The 22,073-nt window shown below is 42.7% G+C and overlaps 1 protein-coding gene across 3 annotated transcripts in view; it reads left to right on the plus strand.

Moving 5' to 3' along the window:
- Positions 1-22,073, plus strand: part of LOC137541678 (protein-glutamine gamma-glutamyltransferase E-like) — a 135,597-nt gene that overhangs the window by 37,252 nt on the left and 76,272 nt on the right. For all 3 annotated transcript variants that reach the window (XM_068263085.1, XM_068263083.1, XM_068263084.1), the window contains exons 2-3: positions 13,399-13,590; positions 15,552-15,764. In XM_068263085.1, coding sequence (XP_068119186.1) covers positions 13,467-13,590; positions 15,552-15,764 — 337 coding nt within the window. In that variant the 5' untranslated portion in view covers positions 13,399-13,466. The remainder of the gene's footprint in view (positions 1-13,398; positions 13,591-15,551; positions 15,765-22,073) is intronic.

Consider the following 22,073-nt stretch of genomic DNA (forward strand, 5'->3'; position numbering starts at 1 on the left):
AGGTCCCCCCAGTATAGGTAGCCAGGTAGGTGCCTTCAGTATAGGTAGCCAGTATAGTTGACCCCAGTATAGGTTAGATAGAAAGGTGCCCCAGTAAAGGTTAGATAGGTAGGTGCCCACATTATATGTTAGGTAGGTGCCCACAGTATCCATTAGATAGGTAAGTGCCCCTAATATACGTTAGCTAGGTATGTGCCCCCAGTATATGTTAGATAGGTAGGTGCCCCCCATAGGTGATGGAGGGGGGAGCCGCGGTCACACTGAGTCTCAGTCACATGGAGGGAAGCCCGACTTCTCCCTCCTATTTTTTCTCCTTGGGGCTCCCCTCCATGCTTCCCCCTCTATACAGAGTTAGCGCAGCAAGGAGCCTGGTATGTGCAACTCACCTTCCTGTTCGCTGCAATCGTTGCTCACTTGCCACTGGTCTCCTGTGAATAGCGGCTGATATACACTCTACTTCCTTATTAACAGGAAGTAGAGTGTTTATCAGCAGCTATGCAGAGGAGACCAGCGGCAAGTGAGCGTCAGTTGGAGCAAACAGGAAGGTGAGTTGCACATACCAGGCTTCCCGCTGTGCTAGTCTGCATAGAGGGGGAGCATGGAGAGGATCCGCGGGGAGAGGAAGGGAGGGAGAAGTCTGGCTTCCCTCCACGTGGCTGAGACTCAGTGTTGTCACAGCTCCCCTCTCCATCACGGAGCCCCCCTCCTCATAGCGCTCAGGGTGGTCACATGGCCTGCATGCCCCTAAAAATGGGTCTGGTCCCAGCCTATTGGTGAGTGGAAAGAGGCAGCAGAGAGAGAGCTGTAAGGGTCCATTTCAAAGCAGAATCATGATCGCAAATGCACTGCAATATTTCTATGTTATGTTATATAATGCGTTTTTCGTATGTTCGGTGCAAATGTTATGTAATCACATTGTAAAAATGAACGATTGTGTGTGTGTTTTTACAATGAGAAGTTTAGCCTAGAGAAAAATAAAACAGTGCACAGCACAGGGTTTGGTATGCCACCGTGGCATGATGATTTCAGGCAAGGCCACAAAGGCCATGGATTAGGGCACCAGTAAAGTAAGGGTTGGGCTGTGGGCAGCAGGCTGGCAGCAGCAGTTAACTTGCTGAACATTTTCAGCAGTCGGGTGAGCGCCTGAATGGGCTATTCCTGATGCTGGCTGTGCTGCACTCTGCACACATTAGCAGTTAGCAGCCAGTGCCAACCCGCGGTGCTCCTGCTTCACAGAGTTTGCACAAAGGGGTGGATGGCTACCAACAGCCAGATCTGGCACTCAGAGGATAAAAGGGCCGCAAACAGACTCATTCAGTGATCTCTGAGCTGCCTGTTACTCACCGAATGCACCGCTCACCAAGGAGCTTACAATCGAATCACCGCCATCATGTCACTTACAGAGACACAAAGTCTTGTTTTTTACCTTATTTTCTTATTCATCCTTCTTCAGCATTAAATTCTAAGCTGAAACGCTGCATCCCCGCAGCAGAACAAGTTAATTATTGTCCTGAAATTGCCCTGCAAACTTCCAGGGCTCGCATCATTCTGCTTCCTGGTAGAGGCAGAGCTATGTGCTGTAGCTTTGCCTCTACTCCAGTCAATCTCCGCCTCTCCCCACCCCTCTCAGTCTTCTTTCACTGAGAGGGGCAGGGAGAGGGGGAGAGTGACTGGAAAAGAGGCAGAGCTACTGCTCAAAGTTCTGCCTCTACCAGGCAGCAAAATCAACGACCTGCAAAGTCGTGGAACTTTGTAAGTCAATTTCATGGCTTTAAATAACTCATTCTGCCACGGTGATGCGGCGATTCAGCTTAGAATTTAATGTTGAAGAAGGATGAATAAGAAAATAAGGTAAAAAACTACACTTCAGTCTCCCTCTCCCTAAGTTTCCTCAGTTTAGGATACTGTTGGTCCGGGGGCAGCTGGTGATAGTGGGCCTTGGGCGGTAAAAAGTACAAATCTGGCCCTGTATGCCACTGTCTTGTGCTGCATTTGACTTTAGCGTAAATGCTGAAAAAATGCAGCATGCACTACATTTGTGTTTGTGGAAAAAAAATCAGTGGGAAAGGAGCCCCCCAATTTCTATGATATGATTGCTAGAGAACTGCAAATGAGAGCTGTGCTCAACAATTTATTTGATTTCCACATTACTGGCTGATAATAAATCTAAAATTAAGATATTTGGAATGGTTTTGAATAATTTATTAATATCTTGTTAAACTTGTTGGAAGGGTACGGAAGGCATGGGGGACTACCAGTTCAGCCGCACGGACGTGAGTCTCATGTCAGCAGCTGGTGCTGCTGCAGCCTCAAGGGTGTGAGACTCATGTCCGTGCAGTCAGCGGAGCTGTGCATGCAATCGTGCGGGGGGAAGCTCGCGATTGCGATAGTCACAGAGACAGGGGGATTGGTGGCAGGGGACAAAAGTCCCCTCAGCCAATCCGTGCATGTCCGTTGAGAATGATCATTGTTTTTGTTCAAAAACAGTGATCATTTTCAAATGGTGCCGCTGCGCTCCCACTAGTGTTGGGCGAACAGTGTTCGCCACTGTTCGGGTTCTGCAGAACATCACCCTGTTCGGGTGATGTTCGGGTTCGGCCATATGGCCGAACTAAGAGCGCATGGCCGAACGTTACCCGAACGTTCGGCTAGCGCTGTGATTGGCCGAACGGGTCACGTGTAGTGTTGGGCGAACATCTAGATGTTCGGGTTCGGGCCGAACATGGCCGAACTCCGAACATAATGGAAGTCAATGGGGACCCGAACTTTCGTGCTTTGTAAAGCCTCCTTATATGCTACATACCCCAAATTTACAGGGTATGTGCACCTTGGGAGTGGGTACAAGAGGAAAAATTTTTTAGCAAAAAGAGCTTATAGTTTTTGAGAAAATCGATTTTAAAGTTTCAAAGGGAAAACTGTCTTTTAAATGCGGGAAATGTCTGTTTTCTTTGCACAGGTAACATGCTTTTTGTCGGCATGCAGTCATAAATGTAATACATATAAGAGGTTCCAGGAAAAGGGAACGGTAACGCTAACCCAGCAGCAGCACACGTGATGGAACAGGAGGAGGGTGGCGCAGGAGGAGAAGGCCACGCTTTGAGACACAACAACCCAGGCCTTGCATGAGGACAAGAAGCGTGCGGATAGCAATTTGCATTTTGTCGCCATGCAGTCATAAATGTAATACAGATGAGAGGTTCAATAAACAGGGACCGGAAACGCTAACCCATCACAGATGTTCATTGTTCATGTTACTTGGTTGGGGTCCGGGAGTGTTGCGTAGTCGTTTCCAATCCAGGATTGATTCATTTTAATTTGAGTCAGACGGTCTGCATTTTCTGTGGAGAGGCGCATACGCCGCCGATCTGTGACGATGCCTCCGGCAGCACTGAAACAGCGTTCCGACATAACGCTGGCTGCCGGGCAAGCCAGCACCTCTATTGCGTACATTGCCAGTTTGTGCCAGGTGTCTAGCTTCGATACCCAATAGTTGAAGGGTGCAGATGGATTGTTTAACACAGCTACGCCATCTGACATGTAGTCCTTGACCATCTTCTCCAGGCGATCGGTGTTGGAGGTGGATCTGCACGCTTGCTGTTCTGTGTGCTGCTGCATGGGTGTCAGAAAATTTTCCCACTCCAAGGACACTGCCGATACCATTCCCTTTTGGGCACTAGCTGCGGCTTGTGTTGTTTGCTGCCCTCCTGGTCGTCCTGGGTTTGCGGAAGTCAGTCTGTCGGCGTACAACTGGCTAGAGGAGGGGGAGGATGTCAATCTCCTCTCTAAAGTCTCCACAAGGGCCTGCTGGTATTCTTCCATTTTGACCTGTCTGGCTCTTTCTTCAAGCAGTTTTGGAACATTGTGTTTGTACCGTGGATCCAGAAGGGTATAAACCCAGTAATTGGTGTTGTCCAGAATGCGCACAATGCGTGGGTCGCGTTCAATGCAGTCCTAGGCCGAAGAGGTCATAGCCTAGGGTCACAAAACCTGTTTATTTGGGCAATTTCAATGGTGGCGAGTCTGACGTACATAAATCGCAGCAATGGCCGTTAGCAACGTCTGAATCTCACGAAATGTCTCATGCAGGTAGAAGACATATTGTTAGACTTGGGCTCCAAAGATGGGTTCCCTACATCTCTGCAAACCAGAGTTACAGGGCTCCAAATTTGGTAAAATCCCCCATAGGCTTTCATTGGGCCTCCTATTTACAGTTCCAAAATCTCACATCTTTTCAAAGGGCAATTACTCAGCAGTGGCAAATTTTCTAGCATTGTAGGGACCCTTAGGGGGAACATGACTGGTGAGTTTCGGGCCCCTAGGCCAAAGAGGTCATAGCCTAGGGTCACAAAAACCTGTTTATTTGGGCTATTTCAATGGTAGTGATGGTGGCGTACATAAATCTCAGCCATGGCCGTTAGCAACGTCTGAATCTCACGAAATGTCTCATGCAGGTAGAAGACATATTGTTAGACTTGGATTCCAAAGATGGGGTCCCTACATCTCTGCAAACCAGAGTTACAGGGGTCCAAAATTGGTAAAATCCCCCATAGGCTTTCATTGGGCCTCCTATTTACCGTTCCAAAATCTCACACCATTTCAAAGGGCAATGGCTCAGCAGTGGCAAAACTCACCAGTCATGATCCCCCTAAGGGTCCCTACAATGCTAGAAAATTTGGTACTGCTGAGCCATTGCCCTTTGAAAAGATGTGAGATTTTGGAAAGTGAAATAGGGAGGCAATGAAATCCTATGGGGGATTTTACCAATTTTGGACCCCTGTAACTCTGGTTTGCAGAGATGTAGGGACCCCATCTTTGGAATCCAAGTCTAACAATATGTCTTCTACCTGCATGAGACATTTCGTGAGATTCAGACTTTGCTAACGGCCATTGCTGCGATTTATGTACGTCACCATCACTACCATTGAAATAGCCCAAATAAACAGGTTTTTGTGACCCTAGGCTATGACCTCTTCGGCCTAGGGGCCCGAAACTCACCAGTCATGTTCCCCCTAAGGGTCCCTACAATGCTAGAAAATTTGGTACTGCTGAGCCATTGCCCTTTGAAAAGATGTGAGATTTTGGAAAGTGAAATAGGGAGGCAATGAAATCCTATGGGGGATTTTACCAATTTTGGACCCCTGTAACTCTGGTTTGCAGAGATGTAGGGACCCCATCTTTGGAATCCAAGTCTAACAATATGTCTTCTACCTGCATGAGACATTTCGTGAGATTCAGACTTTGCTAACGGCCATTGCTGCGATTTATGTACGTCACCATCACTACCATTGAAATAGCCCAAATAAACAGGTTTTTGTGACCCTAGGCTATGACCTCTTTGGCCTAGGGGCCCGAAACTCACCAGTCATGTTCCCCCTAAGGGTCCCTACAATGCTAGAAAATTTGCCACTGCTGAGTAATTGCCCTTTGAAAAGATGTGAGATTTTGGAACTGTAAATAGGAGTCCCAATGAGAGCCTATGGGGGATTTTACCAAATTTGGAGCCCTGTAACTCTGGTTTGCAGAGATGTAGGGAACCCATCTTTGGAGCCCAAGTCTAACAATATGTCTTCTACCTGCATGAGACATTTCGTGAGATTCAGACGTTGCTAATGGCCATTGCTGCGATTTATGTACGTCAGACTCGCCACCATTGAAATTGCCCAAATAAACAGGTTTTGTGACCCTAGGCTATGACCTCTTCGGCCTAGGACTGCATTGAACGCGACCCACGCATTGTGCGCATTCTGGACAACACCAATTACTGGGTTTATACCCTTCTGGATCCACGGTACAAACACAATGTTCCAAAACTGCTTGAAGAAAGAGCCAGACAGATCAAAATGGAAGAATACCAGCAGGCCCTTGTGGAGACTTTAGAGAGGAGATTGACATCCTCCCCCTCCTCTAGCCAGTTGTACGCCGACAGACTGACTTCCGCAAACCCAGGACGACCAGGAGGGCAGCAAACAACACAAGCCGCAGCTAGTGCCCAAAAGGGAATGGTATCGGCAGTGTCCTTGGAGTGGGAAAATTTTCTGACACCCATGCAGCAGCACACAGAACAGCAAGCGTGCAGATCCACCTCCAACACCGATCGCCTGGAGAAGATGGTCAAGGACTACATGTCAGATGGCGTAGCTGTGTTGAACAATCCATCTGCACCCTTCAACTATTGGGTATCGAAGCTAGACACCTGGCACAAACTGGCAATGTACGCAATAGAGGTGCTGGCTTGCCCGGCAGCCAGCGTTATGTCAGAATGCTGTTTCAGTGCTGCCGGAGGCATCGTCACAGATCGGCGGCGTATCCGCCTCTCCACAGAAAATGCAGACCGTCTGACTCAAATTAAAATGAATCAATCCTGGATTGGAAACGACTACGCAACACTCCCGGACCCCAACCAAGTAATATGAACAACGAACATCTGTGATGGGTTAGCGTTTCCGGTCCCTGTTTATTGAACCTCTCATCTGTATTACATTTATGACTGCATGGCGACAAAATGCAAATTGCTATCCGCACGCTTCTTGTCCTCATGCAAGGCCTGGGTTGTTGTGTCTCAAAGCGTGGCCTTCTCCTCCTGCGCCACCCTCCTCCTGTTCCATCACGTGTGCTGCTGCTGGGTTAGCGTTACCGGTCCCTTTTCCTGGAACCTCTTATATGTATTACATTTATGACTGCATGCCGGCAAAAAGCATGTTACCTGTGCAAAGAAAACAGACATTTCCCGCATTTAAAAGACAGTTTTCCCTTTGAAACTTTAAAATCGATTTTCTCAAAAACTATAAGCTCTTTTTGCTAATTTTTTTTCCTCTTGTACCCACTCCCAAGGTGCACATACCCTGTAAATTTGGGGTATGTAGCATGTAAGGAGGCTTTACAAAGCACAAAAGTTCGGGTCCCCATTGACTTCCATTATGTTCGGAGTTCGGGTCGAACACCCGAACATCGCGGCCATGTTCGGCCTGTTCGGCCCGAACCCGAACATCTAGATGTTCGCCCAAAACTAGCTCCCACCAGTTCACTTGTTTCCGCCTAGATTAATAAATGTGAATTTTGTTTATGGTAGTAAATTATGGTGTTTACAAAGGAAGGTTGCAGACGAGCAACTGACCACTGTAGACCATTGGAGATGTACAAACCCAACTCTATTCGGGTGTCCAGACCAGCTGGACGTGGTCGCTCTCTTGGTACAAAATTTCTAGATGGTTCTGGAGATGTTCAAGACACACCTAACCAAATACAATATCCCTCCAGACGGAGGGTGGGTAGCACAAAGAGGAAAATAGGTTCCCTTGGGTGTGATAAAAATTATGTTAAAAATGTTAAAAACAGCTAAAAATAAAAAGTACCTCAATGAAGAAAACAAAAACAACAACATTTTGTGGGTCTATACCCTGCCCACTTCCTCAGGCTAAATCAAATGCCAAAGAAGTTCTGAGCCAAAGTAAAATGTGCCTCTGCAACCATCAGTAGATACTGATCGTTGGTTTGGAATAATCCATTCTTAAAACCTAAAGTCCATCAAAGCCTTAGTCGATATTAAGTAGGAATCAGTATGGGTCAGGGGAGGGATTACCATTTGGGTAGAGATTAGGGGATTGATAACTTCAAAATGTGGTTTGTGTTCTATTTGGGAACATTTCCTCCCCTTTTTCTCTGGAGAGGAAATCTTTTATTAGTGTCACCAGAACCAGTGGACTACTGAGAACTTGTTCACAGATTTTGTTCTGGTGATGACCCTAAAATTTTGGAATGGTCCTGCCTACTGTTTTGGTACAATTCTTATAGGGACGGAAATTGAAGACAATTCTTTCCAATGAGAACAAAGACAACAAATGCCAACTAGAAAGAGGTTCTAACTAGTGATGATCGTAATTAGCTAATTACAATTGCGCAAATTTTCACATACATTTTTTGCAATTAGTCCTATACGTAATTTACAACTTGTAAATTCAATTGATTTCACATAGTTATCCGAAATTTTGTGCAATTTTCGCGTAATTTCATGCCGACTTTAGCAGTGAATAGCAAAACCCCCATACATGCTATTGACACCAAAATTGCTACATATGTTAAGGATGGGAACAAGTGGGTGCTAGTAGGTACAAGTCAAAAAAATAAATTTTCCAAAAAGACCTTGTTTTTTAGAAAATCGATTTTAAAAATGCAAAGAAAATGTGGTTGTGACTGTTTACAAAACATTTTTCTTTGCATTTTTGAAATCTATTTTCTCAAAAACTAAAAGTTCTTTTTGAAAAATTATTTTTTTGACTTGTACTAGTACCCACTATTCTCCTTAACATATGTAGCAATTTTGGTAGCAATAGCATGTATGGGGGCTTTGCTACTAACTACCTAAGTTGGCACAAAATTACGTGAAATTAGGAAATATTACTATTACATATGAAATTAATTACGATTTTCTCAGACATTTTGCATTACAATTACGATGCTTAATTGTGAATTTCGACGCAAAATTTTGCATATGTGAAATTTCGGCCCACCACTGGTTCTAACCCTGATCTTTACAAAAGAAACAAATTAGAGCACTTAGTCATAGTATGGTTAATGTTACTGCCACTTAGTAGGCTTGGGTTTTAGAGTAGTATATTTATGTTACTAGGGGAAAGCTTAGTATTTGAGAGCAATGAATCAACTCTGCACAAATTATCCTTCAGTAGAATTCACGGAAAATGTAATCAAGCAACTCATGTGTTAGCTGCGATTGGCTGATCAAGCGCATGTGATTGTGAGGGTGTAGGCTACAACAGGGAGCAGAAAAGAAACCTTGTCACTTGATCATGAATAGCCAATCAAAGGCCCAGTGCACACCAAAAACCTCTAGCAGAACCTCAAAATGCTAGAGGTTTTTGAAGCAGATTTTCAGAGCAATTCTAGGCATGTATAGAGAGGTTTTCTAAACATGCCTAGCGTTTTTTGCAGCGTTTTTGTGTAGCAGAGTTCAAATATTGTTACAGTAAAGCTGTTACTGAACAGCTTCTGTAACAAAAACGCCTGGAAAACAGCTCTGATCTAGCGTTTTTCAGAGAGGTTTTCCACTTTCCTATACTTTAACATTGAGGCAGAATTGCCTCAGAAATCTAAAAAATGCTGTAGCCCTCGAGTTTGCGTTTGTGGAAAAAACGAGCTGCTCTGGTGTGCACCATCCCATTCACTTTCATTAACCAAGCGGTTTTCCCCCTGCAAGCGTTTAAAAAAAACGCTTCAGAACCACTCTGGTGTGCACCAGCCCAAAGACTTATAAATGTTCTCTCATGAGGAACATTTATAAGACTAAGCACAACAGTGAAAGAAAATATTAAGTCACTAACATAATATAGCCTAAACAGCACTAAAATTCATGGTTCATTCATCAGCAGTGCCCAAAATTTTTCAGAAAATAAAAAACACTATTGCTTTAGGCTTTTTAACTTTTGAAACAGATACTGTGTGCTGTTTGCAATACCTATTAATCACAATGATATAGACATGCCAATAAACCCTTATTAATGTTGTTAGACAAATATGATCTAATTTGCACACTGCAATTAACTTTACTAGCATATAGCAAACAAATACACAGTAACACCTACTGTATTACTCATTGATTGGATGAACTTTGCACATATTTAGTAAAACAATATACTTACAAGCAATTAGGCTACTGTGTGAGTCAGCCCAGCAACCAAAAGACAATTTAGCAACATCACCTACCTACTAGATCTTTATGTTAGAATATAGTATTGGTATATTTTGCACTTTTTTATATTATCTTTATTTTACAAATTTTTATTACACAGAAAAATCTCACAAACCAAGATATGCTTCCCCAAATTGGGGAGGTTCCTTCTTGAAATGTAGTATATAACCTAGATAATACTAGCAAGGAGTGCATAATCACATATAAACACCACATGTTAATTAGCTTATTTTTTAAATAAACTAGTGAGAGATTTGCCATATTCTAAATTACCCCCTATCCCTTGCAAACAAATTGTACTTTACCGTTGCCCACAACAATCTATACCTCCCCCCCCCCCCCCTTCATTCACAACTTACCCTAGGGGCTCTTGTAATGGACTTCTGTACCACGCCTAAATTTCACTAGAGCCACCTTTAAATGTTGTTACCCACTCACAAAATTCCACCCCCACTCCATTTATCCATCCAGTCACCCCATCTCTTCTCCTCCCTCTTAATCACTTTTCCCCACTCATACTCATCTAATCTTGCTTAACTTCCCCTCCCTTCCCCTTTACTCCCCACGTCCTACCTCAGATTTTCTTTTGAATCAAATTACAGTCATTTATACACTGTTAATGGCAGGTTTGTCAAATTTGGCACACTTGCTCACTTGGCGACTGGGATTAATCAGGAAAGTGGGTAGAGCCTACAACAGCCAATCAAAATTCACCTATTGGTTTTTAAGGAGAATATTTAAATGCTGCCATTCTTACACTGTTAATGGCAGAGGCCTCAAACCTGCTACAGTTGGTCATTGGGTGACTGGGGGTACAAATTCATTAAAGGGGTGAAACACAGCCAATCAGATTTGTTTGATTGATTTCAGCCATTCTGTTAGTGGCAGGATTCTCAAACTTGGCACAGTTAGTCACTGGCTGACTGGGATTAATATTCAGGAAAGTGGGTGGAGCCTATAGTAGCCAATCAAAATTCACCTATTGGTTTTCAAGGGGAATATTTAAATTGCTATCATTCTTACACTTTTAATGGCAGAGGCCTCAAACATGGTGCAGTTGGTTATTGGTTAACTGGCGTTCAAATTCACTAAATAGGGCAGTGCCAAAACAGCCAATCAGATTTCTTTGCTAGATAAACCACTTATATTACAACATTATTGATGTCGGGAACCTCAAAGATCACAAGCTTGGCCCATAAGTGACTATGTGTCAGGGTTACAAACAGTGGGTGGAGCAAAATAAAAATTTTCACAGGGAAGGTGTAAACTGTAGCCATTCTTACACTGTTAATGGCAGTGTTCTCAAACTTCCCATAGTTGATCACTGGGTGACTGGGATTAATATTCAGGAAAGTGGGTGGAGTCTAAAACAGCCAATCAAGATTCAACTATTGATTTTCAAGGGAAATATTTAAATTGCTGCCATTCTTACACTGTTTATAGCAGAGGCCCTAAACCTGGTACTGCCGGTCACTGGGTGACTGGGGTTCAAATTCAGAGAAGGGAGCAGAGCAACAAACAGGCAATCAGTCTTGCTTCAATTTCAAGTAAAACATTTTAATTATTGATGCCAAGGACCCCAAAGCTCATAAACTTGGTCATTAACCATTTTCGCCTTTTGGACGTCACGTCCAAAAGGCTGCTGCTCTGCGCAATTGTGCACATGCCGGTGCGCTCACATGTTCCCATTCATTGATCTAAGTCCCCGGTAGAAAAATCGATGGCTTCTTTTCAGAGGCCGCAATCTTTCTGATGAAAAAAAAATCACATCCACCTTGTAGTTCTCGCTCACAGGATGGCAAAACAAAATCTCACTGTGGCAATCATGTGGCCAAATAGTAAAACCACATGCACATACATTTTTATTACAAAAAGACATAATAAATTATATTTAAAATTAACTGTTTACCTCCGACACCCAAAAAATACTCAAATAAAATTTTTAACTAAAAAAAAAGAAAAAAATTACAATTTAAAAATAAAAAATAGTTATCTAAGGGTCTGAACTTTTCTAATATGCATGTGAAGAGGGTATACAACTAATATTTTTTATTTAAAATTATAAGCTTGTAAACAGTGATGGATGCAAAATAAAAAAAAAATGCACCTTTATATCCAAATAAAATATTGGCGCCATACATTGTGATAGGGACATAATTTAAATGATGTAATAACCAAGACAAATGGGCAAATAAAATACGTGGGTTTTAATTATGGTAGCATGTATTATTTTAAAGCTATAATGGCTGAAAACTGAGAAATAGTTTTTTTTTTCATTTTTTTTTCTTAAAATTCCTGTTAAAATGCATTTAGAAAAAAAATAATTCTTAGCAAAATGTACCACCCAAAGAAAGCCTAATTGATGATGGAAACAACAAGATAGAGATCAATTAATTGTGATAAGTAGTGATAAAGTTATTGTCGAATGAATGGGAGGTGAAAATTGCTCGGATGCATAAGGTGAAAAACGACTGAAGGCTGAAGTGGTTAAGTGACTGTCAAGGTTAGAAAAAGTGGCCGGAGCCAACAACAACCACAAACATACCTGGCAGCTAGTTTGTGTCATATTGAAATAATAGTTTTCCTTTAAAATGGTATGAAACTCAGCATTCCTTTTTTGCTCTAAACGATTATTTACAGCCTAAAACCTACTGCTAGAAAAACATTGGTAGCAGAACAGCATTCAAACAGTTAAACACAGCACTTTCTTCTTCAGTGGGAAACTGATTGCCAACGTTAGAGCTGAACTCAGGTGATTACATTATGTTGTTTATGTTTGCTTAGCAGCCAGACAGCCAGCATTAGTAAACATTCATGTGCAGTGTTCCCATAGCAGAAGATAAAAACAGCAGCGAAATCTCATGAGGTACATTATAATATGTAAATACAGCATTTTTCAGAGCAGATAAACTGTACTTTGGGAACTTGTAATTTGTAAATGGACAATAATACTTGTGCACAAAATCAAATACAATAACTGTATGGGTAATACAAAGTAGCGGTTCTGGAGGTGTGTTTAGCTTCTAAGGGTACAATGGTTAATTTGCATATATTCAGCAGTGTTGCTCTGGGAGACATCTCAAGCTCACTCCAACCTGAATTATCGCAAATTCTTTCTGTTTTAGGAAAGCAAACGTTTGTTTTTCTTAACATCTTAGTAATGGGGCTTTTAGGACCATTGTAGTCCCTTACACACCCCAATGAGTTCTGGGTCACCATGAGCTTGCTGGTTAGTCTGTACCTCTCGGTGTTACAAGTCCTACTCCATAGAGCCAAATGAATCCATGCCATGCACTGATGAGGATCAAACAATCCGAAACAGTGTGTATGCATGTTGGATTATTATGGCTCTGTACAAATTAACAAGCTGACACATCATTGCATTCCAGCGGTTCTGGGGGTGTGTTTAGCTTCTAAGGGTACAATGGTTAATTTGCATATATTCAGCAGTGTTGCTATGGGAGACATCTCAAGCTCACTCCAACCTGAATTATCGCAAATTCTTTCTGTTTTAGGAAAGCAAACGTTTGTTTTTCTAATACAAAGTAGGAAACATGTTTTTATTGAATATTTTGTCAGTTTAATCCAGCTTTAAAGTAACCCATAACCCAGAGAACATCTGTAAAATCATCTACATTTGTAAATAAATGCTATACAAGGAATGTTGATCTAAGAATGAATATTTTTGTTCACAGGGCTGCAAGTGATCAATTGTGACCTACAGGTCAGCGCCAATAAAGCGGCAAACAACTGTGGCCCTTATATGGGAAATGACCTGATTGTACGGCGAGGTCAGGAATTCAACCTTAAATTGCTTTTCAATGCGGCTGTGAAAGCAGAGGACCAGTTACAGTTTACAGCTAGTCTCATTACTGGAGGAGGTGGAGGTAAGATAAAGACCTTTATAGGCAAAGCTTCTAGATTCATTACCATCATGCAAATGCCATGTAATTACACTAACAATTCTGATTAAGGCCTTGAACCCTTTAGCAGCCCTTTTCTTAGCGCTTGTGATTTGAAAAGCTCTTGGTAATATAATGCTATGCGTGTGACCCCACTTGAGGGATGTGATTTAACAAAAAAAAAGAAATAAATAACCACAGCATTGTATTAGCAAGAGCCTTACAAATCACCACTGATAGTAGGTTCCAGGCCTCAGGGCTAGAACCCACTAGAGTGCTTTTTTGAGCGTTTAGGGAGCGCTCAGCCAATGTAAATAAATGTAACAAGTTCCGCAGTAGTGATTGCGATTAGCAAAATCGCAATCGCAGGACATGCAGCATTTTGGGAGTGTTTGTAAAGTATTGAAGTGATGACAATTCGCTCGTGATTCGCTACACATACCGATTTGTGTGCGATATTAAATTACTGCAAGCTGTAAAAATAAAATAATTAAAAATTATAATAATTTGAAAGGACCAATCAGAATTAAAATCGCTAATTGCAAATCGCTATTACAATCGCTGGCAAAAAGCTTACACTTTTTAAAATAGCTGCCGAAATTGCCGGAAAACACTTATGAAATCATTTAGAAAACGCTAATTAAAAACGCTGGCGATTGCACTAGCGATTTGTGATTTGTAGTAAGTTCTAGGCCTAACGCTTCTTTTCCACTTGCAAGTGCAATCGCAAATGTGTTTGCGCTTGTAAAAGCTTTTTTTCCAACTCGACGCGATTGCGACATGAACCATCTGGAGTGAAACGCAATTTTGGCAATAATCGCGCAGCACCATGATTGTGGTTGGGAAAAAATTGAAATGTGCTAATAGAAAAAGTGCACCCTGATTAACATGTACCCAGATGGCGTTGTTTCGAACAAGAAGTTTTTTATTATTGGGCTTTGAGCACGAGGACAAGGCAGCTGTAGCACTGATGGCAGCTGAGGAATCCCATTGATAAAGAACTTCTTGTTTGAAACGATGCCATCTGTTTAATACCCGGCGGGGGTTCCCCTTCACCACACTGTGCAAATTTTACTTTAACTGTCCGTCGCCTTGTTATATAGCGTGTTTCAGAGACTTTCATTGCAGGTGCTCATATTTCATTACGGCCACCTTATTATATATATATATATATATATATATATATATATATATATATATATATATATATATATATATATGGACTTTGATACTACATAGGGACCTTTTTGATGGCCAGATATCATGTTTATCTTGTATGTTACTCATGTCTAAACATGTTATACTATTTGAGCACTATTGATGTGAAGTATTGTATTGCTGTTTGCATATTTTTCCATTAGCTTGACCGATTTGTCTACCAATTTCGTATAATACTTTTGCATTTGACAAACACAGTGTGCTTGTCTTGTTGTATATATATATTGATTTTGATATTTAGGATGCAGCACCCAATGTTATTTATGTTTTTATTACGACTCCTATTACTATTGAGGTATGCATCCTCACTTGTCTCTTTAGTAAAAATTTGTGTAAAATGCAAACAAATTTAAAATATGATAATTTTCGATGGCATTTTCACTCGAAAGTCGAATTTTACATTATTTTTGCGAAAATTAATGCAAAAATAATATCAGAATTTTTGCTCATCACTGGACTAAACTAATGATGCATATTACACACACTTTCCAAAACACAGTCAAAGGGTTCATAAAAATCTCAACCTCTGTAATGTATTATTATCTTCAGAGTTACTCCACACTAATGGTAGTCACATTACATTTTCCTTTAGTGTAATTACTTCTTTGAAGAAGACTCAACATTTGTTGATGTGCCAATTATCAGAAACAAACAGCTGTATAGTATAAATGCAAAACATTTACAAATAATTTCATATTCCATCCTAATCTGTTATTTCACAATGCCAGGAAACTCCCTCTTTCAATATACCTTCTCTGATTCATCAAATTCAAACAACGGCTGGAAAGCTCAGAGAGGCCAGGTTGGGTCTACCTCTTTAGATGTGACCATCTCCACCGCAGCCAATATCATCATTGGACGCTATGGTCTTAGTGTGTCGACTAATGGAGGCAGTAGACGCATTGGAGAGTGCACAGTACTCTTCAACCCTTGGAATTCAGGTAAGGATCATCAGGATTTGAGCTATTTTGAATAACGGGGTATTGCATTTAGCCCAGACCACTGTAACCAACCACCACACCAATCAAAAGACCATATAAAATATATAACCCACCTAAAACCCCAAATGACCATCCAAGCTGCTGAGATGGATTAAAGATGGCCAATGCAGATCTTTACTGATTAACAGGTAACAGTAAATGCAAAAAACAATTCCAACAATAATCCAAAAATGAAAACCGAAGGGAGGGGGCCTCGGAGGTCACCGACTCCAAAAGCAGCACAGCCTACAAATGGCTGCAGGCAAACATTGCACGTTGTGTAGGCAAAGCGTGAGTGACGGTTGGAGGGGTAGAATCTACAGAGGGTAGAGGACATACTGGGAGACATAAAATGTGGGTGGACAAATTTGGTCATACACTTTGCATTTCAAAATCAAATTAGATAAAAGTTAATGTAAATGTATAAATACTAGTACTGCAGGACAGTGGGGGTCACAGTGCATGATGTATTATAGCTGTATAGCATTGTCCTACATGGAGCACTAAAAACCTAGCAGATTTTTTGCTGGTGACGGCTAGTAGTAAGAGACTCCAAGAGTGAGCTAAGAGCAGTAATCCTGCCTCCAGCTGCTAAGCCCAAATTCCAGATCACTAGATGTTTTGCATGCAGAGTGTTTTTTCTCAGGTAACATTCTTATATGCAGGTCCAAATGCCAGATTGTGCACTTTGGGCCTGATATGTTAAGATTCCTCAAACCTGGAGAATGTGCCTGCTGCAAAGTGGCAAAAGTTATCAACCTGGTTCAAAGCAGACCACAGAAGGTTGGCAGAAAGGACAAAAATAAAAAGTCATGTAATTGCAGGCGTATGAACAGGCTCATAGTAATAAGTGTTCTTGTCAAAACTGGCTACCTTTGTTATGATAGATTCTCACTGCATTCATTTACATGAGACTGCAAACATTTTAGAATGTTTGATTTAATTCTGGTCAGCTGCTCCCACTTGTTAGTTTTTCTTTGGTGTATATGCAGAGCCTCTGTTTGGGTTCAAGGTGCGTTTGCAGTTCCTGGGGGGGCTCAGCGCATCTCTGAGCTGAGGCCATTCAGAGGCGGCCCGGTGATGCGCTGATCCCACTTTTTCTGCGCAATTCTTAATATTACTGGTAGCGCGCCCAGGCTATGCATATGCATAGGTAGGTTTTAGTTAGTGTTAGGTCCCCTCCCATGGAGGAAAGACTTCTTCGACAGTGGGAGGGACGAGTACCTAACAAATTGCATTGCAAGCTGTTAGTGGAAACTAACATCCTCCAAGTGGTAGACAGGTTGTATGTGTGCTCATTGTGTATTTGTATCCCATGAGTGGGGTCTGCACTTTTTTGCAGGTAAGCATTCATCTGTTTTTAAGTAGCGCTGTTCATTTCTTTGCTATGTTTGATTTAATTCTGGTCAGCTGCTCCCACTTGTTAGTTTTTCTTTGGTGTATATGCAGAGCCTCTGTTTGGGTTCAAGGTGCGTTTGCAGTTCCTGGGGGGGCTCAGCGCATCTCTGAGCTGAGGCCATTCAGAGGCGGCCTGGTGATGCGCTGATCCCACTTTTTCTGCGCAATTCTTAATATTACTGGTAGCGCGCCCAGGCTATGCATATGCATAGGTAGGTTTTAGTTAGTGTTAGGTCCCCTCCCATGGAGGAAAGACTTCTTCGACAGTGGGAGGGACGAGTACCTAACAAATTGCATTGCAAGCTGTTAGTGGAAACTAACATCCTCCAAGTGGTAGACAGGTTGTATGTGTGCTCATTGTGTATTTGTATCCCATGAGTGGGGTCTGCACTTTTTTGCAGGTAAGCATTCATCTGTTTTTAAGTAGCGCTGTTCATTTCTTTGCTATGTTTGATTTAATTCTGGTCAGCTGCTCCCACTTGTTAGTTTTTCTTTGGTGTATATGCAGAGCCTCTGTTTGGGTTCAAGGTGCGTTTGCAGTTCCTGGGGGGGCTCAGCGCATCTCTGAGCTGAGGCCATTCAGAGGCGGCCTGGTGATGCGCTGATCCCACTTTTTCTGCGCAATTCTTAATATTACTGGTAGCGCGCCCAGGCTATGCATATGCATAGGTAGGTTTTAGTTAGTGTTAGGTCCCCTCCCATGGAGGAAAGACTTCTTCGACAGTGGGAGGGACGAGTACCTAACAAATTGCATTGCAAGCTGTTAGTGGAAACTAACATCCTCCAAGTGGTAGACAGGTTGTATGTGTGCTCATTGTGTATTTGTATCCCATGAGTGGGGTCTGCACTTTTTTGCAGGTAAGCATTCATCTGTTTTTAAGTAGCGCTGTTCATTTCTTTGCTATGTTTGATTTAATTCTGGTCAGCTGCTCCCACTTGTTAGTTTTTCTTTGGTGTATATGCAGAGCCTCTGTTTGGGTTCAAGGTGCGTTTGCAGTTCCTGGGGGGGCTCAGCGCATCTCTGAGCTGAGGCCATTCAGAGGCGGCCTGGTGATGCGCTGATCCCACTTTTTCTGCGCAATTCTTAATATTACTGGTAGCGCGCCCAGGCTATGCATATGCATAGGTAGGTTTTAGTTAGTGTTAGGTCCCCTCCCATGGAGGAAAGACTTCTTCGACAGTGGGAGGGACGAGTACCTAACAAATTGCATTGCAAGCTGTTAGTGGAAACTAACATCCTCCAAGTGGTAGACAGGTTGTATGTGTGCTCATTGTGTATTTGTATCCCATGAGTGGGGTCTGCACTTTTTTGCAGGTAAGCATTCATCTGTTTTTAAGTAGCGCTGTTCATTTCTTTGCTATGTTTGATTTAATTCTGGTCAGCTGCTCCCACTTGTTAGTTTTTCTTTGGTGTATATGCAGAGCCTCTGTTTGGGTTCAAGGTGCGTTTGCAGTTCCTGGGGGGGCTCAGCGCATCTCTGAGCTGAGGCCATTCAGAGGCGGCCTGGTGATGCGCTGATCCCACTTTTTCTGCGCAATTCTTAATATTACTGGTAGCGCGCCCAGGCTATGCATATGCATAGGTAGGTTTTAGTTAGTGTTAGGTCCCCTCCCATGGAGGAAAGACTTCTTCGACAGTGGGAGGGACGAGTACCTAACAAATTGCATTGCAAGCTGTTAGTGGAAACTAACATCCTCCAAGTGGTAGACAGGTTGTATGTGTGCTCATTGTGTATTTGTATCCCATGAGTGGGGTCTGCACTTTTTTGCAGGTAAGCATTCATCTGTTTTTAAGTAGCGCTGTTCATTTCTTTGCTATGTTTGATTTAATTCTGGTCAGCTGCTCCCACTTGTTAGTTTTTCTTTGGTGTATATGCAGAGCCTCTGTTTGGGTTCAAGGTGCGTTTGCAGTTCCTGGGGGGGCTCAGCGCATCTCTGAGCTGAGGCCATTCAGAGGCGGCCTGGTGATGCGCTGATCCCACTTTTTCTGCGCAATTCTTAATATTACTGGTAGCGCGCCCAGGCTATGCATATGCATAGGTAGGTTTTAGTTAGTGTTAGGTCCCCTCCCATGGAGGAAAGACTTCTTCGACAGTGGGAGGGACGAGTACCTAACAAATTGCATTGCAAGCTGTTAGTGGAAACTAACATCCTCCAAGTGGTAGACAGGTTGTATGTGTGCTCATTGTGTATTTGTATCCCATGAGTGGGGTCTGCACTTTTTTGCAGGTAAGCATTCATCTGTTTTTAAGTAGCGCTGTTCATTTCTTTGCTATGTTTGATTTAATTCTGGTCAGCTGCTCCCACTTGTTAGTTTTTCTTTGGTGTATATGTAGAGCCTCTGTTTGGGTTCAAGGTGCGTTTGCAGTTCCTGGGGGGGCTCAGTGCATCTCTGAGCTGAGGCCATTCAGAGGCGGCCTGGTGATGCGCTGATCCCACTTTTTCTGCGCAATTCTTAATATTACTGGTAGCGCGCCCAGGCTATGCATATGCATAGGTAGGTTTTAGTTAGTGTTAGGTCCCCTCCCATGGAGGAAAGACTTCTTCGACAGTGGGAGGGACGAGTACCTAACAAATTGCATTGCAAGCTGTTAGTGGAAACTAACATCCTCCAAGTGGTAGACAGGTTGTATGTGTGCTCATTGTGTATTTGTATCCCATGAGTGGGGTCTGCACTTTTTTGCAGGTAAGCATTCATCTGTTTTTAAGTAGCGCTGTTCATTTCTTTGCTATGTTTGATTTAATTCTGGTCAGCTGCTCCCACTTGTTAGTTTTTCTTTGGTGTATATGCAGAGCCTCTGTTTGGGTTCAAGGTGCGTTTGCAGTTCCTGGGGGGGCTCAGCGCATCTCTGAGCTGAGGCCATTCAGAGGCGGCCTGGTGATGCGCTGATCCCACTTTTTCTGCGCAATTCTTAATATTACTGGTAGCGCGCCCAGGCTATGCATATGCATAGGTAGGTTTTAGTTAGTGTTAGGTCCCCTCCCATGGAGGAAAGACTTCTTCGACAGTGGGAGGGACGAGTACCTAACAAATTGCATTGCAAGCTGTTAGTGGAAACTAACATCCTCCAAGTGGTAGACAGGTTGTATGTGTGCTCATTGTGTATTTGTATCCCATGAGTGGGGTCTGCACTTTTTTGCAGGTAAGCATTCATCTGTTTTTAAGTAGCGCTGTTCATTTCTTTGCTATGTTTGATTTAATTCTGGTCAGCTGCTCCCACTTGTTAGTTTTTCTTTGGTGTATATGCAGAGCCTCTGTTTGGGTTCAAGGTGCGTTTGCAGTTCCTGGGGGGGCTCAGCGCATCTCTGAGCTGAGGCCATTCAGAGGCGGCCCGGTGATGCGCTGATCCCACTTTTTCTGCGCAATTCTTAATATTACTGGTAGCGCGCCCAGGCTATGCATATGCATAGGTAGGTTTTAGTTAGTGTTAGGTCCCCTCCCATGGAGGAAAGACTTCTTCGACAGTGGGAGGGACGAGTACCTAACAAATTGCATTGCAAGCTGTTAGTGGAAACTAACATCCTCCAAGTGGTAGACAGGTTGTATGTGTGCTCATTGTGTATTTGTATCCCATGAGTGGGGTCTGCACTTTTTTGCAGTTAAGCATTCATCTGTTTTTAAGTAGCGCTGTTCATTTCTTTGCTATGTTTGATTTAATTCTGGTCAGCTGCTCCCACTTGTTAGTTTTTCTTTGGTGTATATGTAGAGCCTCTGTTTGGGTTCAAGGTGCGTTTGCAGTTCCTGGGGGGGCTCAGCGCATCTCTGAGCTGAGGCCATTCAGAGGCGGCCTGGTGATGCGCTGATCCCACTTTTTCTGCGCAATTCTTAATATTACTGGTAGCGCGCCCAGGCTATGCATATGCATAGGTAGGTTTTAGTTAGTGTTAGGTCCCCTCCCATGGAGGAAAGACTTCTTCGACAGTGGGAGGGACGAGTACCTAACAAATTGCATTGCAAGCTGTTAGTGGAAACTAACATCCTCCAAGTGGTAGACAGGTTGTATGTGTGCTCATTGTGTATTTGTATCCCATGAGTGGGGTCTGCACTTTTTTGCAGGTAAGCATTCATCTGTTTTTAAGTAGCGCTGTTCATTTCTTTGCTATTTTGAATAACGGGGTATTGCATTTAGCCCAGACCACTGTAACCAACCACCACACCAATCAAAAGACCATATAAAATATATAACCCACCTAAAACCCCAAATGACCATCCAAGCTGCTGAGATGGATTAAAGATGGCCAATGCAGATCTTTACTGATTAACAGGTAACAGTAAATGCAAAAAACAATTCCAACAATAATCCAAAAATGAAAACCGAAGGGAGGGGGCCTCGGAGGTCACCGACTCCAAAAGCAGCACAGCCTACAAATGGCTGCAGGCAAACATTGCACGTTGTGTAGGCAAAGCGTGAGTGACGGTTGGAGGGGTAGAATCTACAGAGGGTAGAGGACATACTGGGAGACATAAAATGTGGGTGGACAAATTTGGTCATACACTTTGCATTTCAAAATCAAATTAGATAAAAGTTAATGTAAATGTATAAATACTAGTACTGCAGGACAGTGGGGGTCACAGTGCATGATGTATTATAGCTGTATAGCATTGTCCTACATGGAGCACTAAAAACCTAGCAGATTTTTTGCTGGTGACGGCTAGTAGTAAGAGACTCCAAGAGTGAGCTAAGAGCAGTAATCCTGCCTCCAGCTGCTAAGCCCAAATTCCAGATCACTAGATGTTTTGCATGCAGAGTGTTTTTTCTCAGGTAACATTCTTATATGCAGGTCCAAATGCCAGATTGTGCACTTTGGGCCTGATATGTTAAGATTCCTCAAACCTGGAGAATGTGCCTGCTGCAAAGTGGCAAAAGTTAT

This window comes from Hyperolius riggenbachi, chromosome 12 (assembly GCF_040937935.1).
Source record: "Hyperolius riggenbachi isolate aHypRig1 chromosome 12, aHypRig1.pri, whole genome shotgun sequence".
NCBI lineage: Eukaryota > Metazoa > Chordata > Amphibia > Anura > Hyperoliidae > Hyperolius > Hyperolius riggenbachi.